This window comes from Sinocyclocheilus anshuiensis, unplaced genomic scaffold (genome assembly GCF_001515605.1).
Source record: "Sinocyclocheilus anshuiensis isolate Anshui unplaced genomic scaffold, SAMN03320099.WGS_v1.1 scaffold183, whole genome shotgun sequence".
NCBI lineage: Eukaryota > Metazoa > Chordata > Actinopteri > Cypriniformes > Cyprinidae > Sinocyclocheilus > Sinocyclocheilus anshuiensis.
Genome location: NW_015548309.1, coordinates 2,194,669 through 2,198,410, shown reverse-complemented (window position 1 = coordinate 2,198,410; position 3,742 = coordinate 2,194,669). Strand labels below are relative to the sequence as shown.

The 3,742-nt window shown below is 40.2% G+C and overlaps 1 protein-coding gene across 3 annotated transcripts in view; it reads right to left on the bottom strand.

Annotated features, from left to right (window-relative positions):
* Nucleotides 1-3,742, bottom strand: part of LOC107656329 (cyclin-dependent kinase 17-like) — a 73,683-nt gene that overhangs the window by 36,836 nt on the left and 33,105 nt on the right. The window contains exon 1 of one of the 3 annotated variants that reach the window (XM_016444123.1): nucleotides 1,349-1,484. The exons of the other annotated variants lie outside the window; for them this stretch is intronic. Within the exon in view, the coding sequence (XP_016299609.1) occupies nucleotides 1,349-1,443 (95 nt within the window). The 5' untranslated portion in view covers nucleotides 1,444-1,484. Of the gene's footprint in view, nucleotides 1-1,348; nucleotides 1,485-3,742 lie in introns of those variants that run through there. 3 annotated transcript variants of the gene reach the window in all.

Sequence of the window (3,742 nt, the reverse complement as noted above, 5' to 3'; positions counted from 1 at the left end):
AGCGATTTCTGGTAGCCAATGTTGACATTTGAAATCACCAAAACAAACACGCCCCTACCCCAAAAGGGTCTCGCCTCTATTTTGATAGGTCCGCCCCACACATACGTACGCAACCCAGGCAACGATTAGTTCTGTGAAACAAAGCAAAACCAATGTTACCAATGTCTACACCGGATGCGAGTGGAGCGTATCTTTCTGTCACTCGGCTCGCTAATGTCCGTCCCGTGCACTGAACGCTCTCTCCTCCACATCATGAGTAGACACGCCCCTTACTGCTGATTGGCTACAAGTTTGTCTTGCTATTCGGCCCAAATAAGTTTTGTGAAAAACTGTGATTTTTAGGATTCTTTGATAACACTCTTTGCAACATTATAAAATGTCTTTACTGTCACTTTTGAGCAATTTAATGTGTCCTTGATGAATATGTATATATGTGTGTGTAAAAAAAAAAAAGCCAACTCTCAAGTCTCCACAAATAAGTTCACATTAACTTTAAAAGTCAATTTCCATCAGACTAAAGCAATAATTTATTTTAAAATGCAAATTCTTTTGTCCAAATTAAATTGTACCAGTCTGAAGTCAGAATAACATAATAGCTATGACCTAGACACAGCAAAAAAGATGCTGTTCAATTTACTAACACCAAGTATGAGCAATAATAATAGCAATGCTTAACTTAGCATACATATTAATCATATAAATATCAAGTTCAAACAGACAACTGAACCTATTACTAAAGCACAGCTTGTCAGAAACAGCCAAATCTAAAGATCTGTTCTGCTACGGTCTCTTTTGCTCTTTTCATCTTTCTGTTTGTCTCCACATGAGTAGTTTTACACTCGTCCAATCATACGCGAGCACAGCAATCAAACGCCGGGAGAGAATCTGTTTACATCCCCCGGGCCGGGATTAGCCCACCTCGCCTGTACGTGCTCCTCTTGAGAGATAAGGCGTCTCTCTTTTGCTCTTTTCATCTTTCTGTTTGTCTCCACATGAGTAGTTTTACACTCGTCCAATCATACACGAGCACAGCAATCAAACGCCGGGAGAGAATCTGTTTACATCCCCCGGGGCCGGGATTAGCCCACCTCGCCTGTACGTGCTCCTCTTGAGAGATAAGGCGTCTTTGTGTGGGACTGAGAGGCCGTATAATCCACACCATAACAAAACCCTCATGTGCCTTCCTTGTGCGGGCTGGGGGTGGCACAGAAACGGATAATACATCCCAAACTCACAGCAGCTTCCCGAAAACAAACACATACACTTGCACAATTTGCACATACACCAGCAGAGCTTGCAAACAAATGCTTTATACCCAATAACTCACTCACACATACAAACAAACCACCAGGACTGGCGCTGATGAATTCTGGGACGACCCCTGCAGCCGGGTGGCACCACGGGCCGAGGGTAATTAGAGCAGGAAGGCCTGACATCAAACATCACACCAGTCACCGGCCAAAGGCATCAAACAGCAGGCTAATTAACCGCAGCCTGGAGACACAGAAACTAGGTTAGCAGCCAGTTAAACAGACACACTAAGATGTACACAAACGCAGTACCTTTAGCATTAAACCTGCGGGACAGTTTGTGCTACAGACACCTGCATTTGGTTTATTGAAGAGAGGTGTACAATTACTTCTTTTCCAGACGATTTCCACCCTGTGACAATTAAAACGGTGAAAGGATCCTAAAGACGGAGATTTTGGTACCAGAATAATTTAGGGGCGGGCTTTTGACTTGGGCCAGTCAGACATTTATAATGTTACAAAAGATTTTTATTTCAAATAAATGCTGTTCTTTCAAACTTTCTGGGGAAAACCGCCCCCCCCACAAAAATATTGAGCAGTACAACTGCTTTGAACATAGATAATTCTGAAGGTTCATGTGACACTAAAACTGGAGTAATGATACTGAAAATTCAGCTTTGCATCACAGGAATAAATTACATTTAAAACGTAAAATATCTTTACATTATAAGATTTTTGTACCCTTGTTTCAGACACTGAAAAAAAGTTTAAACTTTGTTGGTCCGAGCAAAGACTGAAATAAACAATACATTTCAGCAGTGTGAAAAAAATTAGAAAAAAAGACAATTTTGTCATGCAGTTTTAAAGTACTTAATGACCAAAAAGTCAATGTCAATGAAGAGCATGCTTGAGATGAAAATTTATATAAATTTAACAGGTCATTCTTAAATATGTAAAATTATGAGCAAAGTGTGAGAATACTACTTAATTGTTTGTGTTCTGGTATGGATCAAATGTTAGCAATAAAATTCTATATTTTTTGATTCCAATAATGCTTAATTAAATTTTCATGCTATAAAAATAATAATAAAATAATTAATAAAAAAAATAAATTATTATTTGAATCCAATGTCAGACTAATCAGAGTAAACAAAATAAACATAAATATTGGTTAATTCTGATATGGTAGAAAATCCCCAAAATTCACTATAAAAGTCCATCTTCATATAGTACACCCTCTAAAATCTACCAAAATTGTATGTCACACATGTAGTGGAAAGGGAAGTCTAAAAAGCACATCTCAAATCTTCGAATGAATATTGAAGGAATCTCGGGTTAGATTGGCAAGCCAGGGTATATTTTCGATTCTCTTTCTATCTCTTCCCACATACACACAAACAAAAAGTCCATTCCCATCGCTATGGCAACACGTCTTTCCTGGGACTTCTCAGCATCTTCTTTTCTGACAGATCAGAATCTGTAATTTACCCCTCCGTACGCCCAAAGAGAGAGAGAGAGAGAAAGAGAGAGAGAGAAGGAGCGGGTGACTGAGTGGGTGAGCGAGCACAAAACAGGAGAGCGCAAACGAGAGAGAGAAAGAGAAAGAGACATAGAAGTAGTAGAATGATGTCTTTGTGTTTGACTACAAAGCATGAGATCTCCACGGCAACTCTGCTCCTCTGTGCCAAACTGCAGGCAAGTGAGACTAAAATGACAAAAAAAAGGGCAAACAGAGAGACAGCTAGCAAGCTTAACAGCGAGTGAAATTAGGCATATCACACGCATGACTGTACAAGCGACTTCATATCTATCGGTTTCAATCAAGCAGGACTATAATACCTGGTGAAAGCATCTACCTGCTAACACCCAAAACATGAACTTCACCTTTGAAAGCAAAGCTCCAGAGATCAGATACTGACGTCAGAATGGTATAAAGGCCTGTTCGCTTTGACCTGTTAGCGTGCATTAGCACATCTGCCCTCTGCCCAATGCAGGACATCAAAGATGCATCATCGCCGGCGTTTACATAGCGTAACGTAATTAGAGCTGCAGAAAGAGGAGCGCGAGCGGGTGATTTGGCGGTTCTGAGGTTCTTTCATCTGTCTGTCCACTCAACGATGCTTAAAGCACTTCAGCGTGTCATTAGCACACTCTTCAAAGTCACTCTCGCCCCCAGCTGTAAACAAAAAGCAAGGTTCATGCGATGACTGATGGGAAGACGGACGGAATAAATGCATTCATACAGACGACTGCCTGGAGGTCACAGGACGGCTGATGTCAAGCACAATGACAAAGGCAAAAGTCTCTTTGTTGTTTGTGCGTCAGAGAAGTACTGCTGGTGAACGTAAATGATCCATGTAATATGGAGGAAAATCTCCAGTAGTTTTCATGCAGGTATGGTTTACATACATACATACATATATACATATATATATACACACATATACACACAAATATATATATATATATATATATATATACAGTGGGTACGG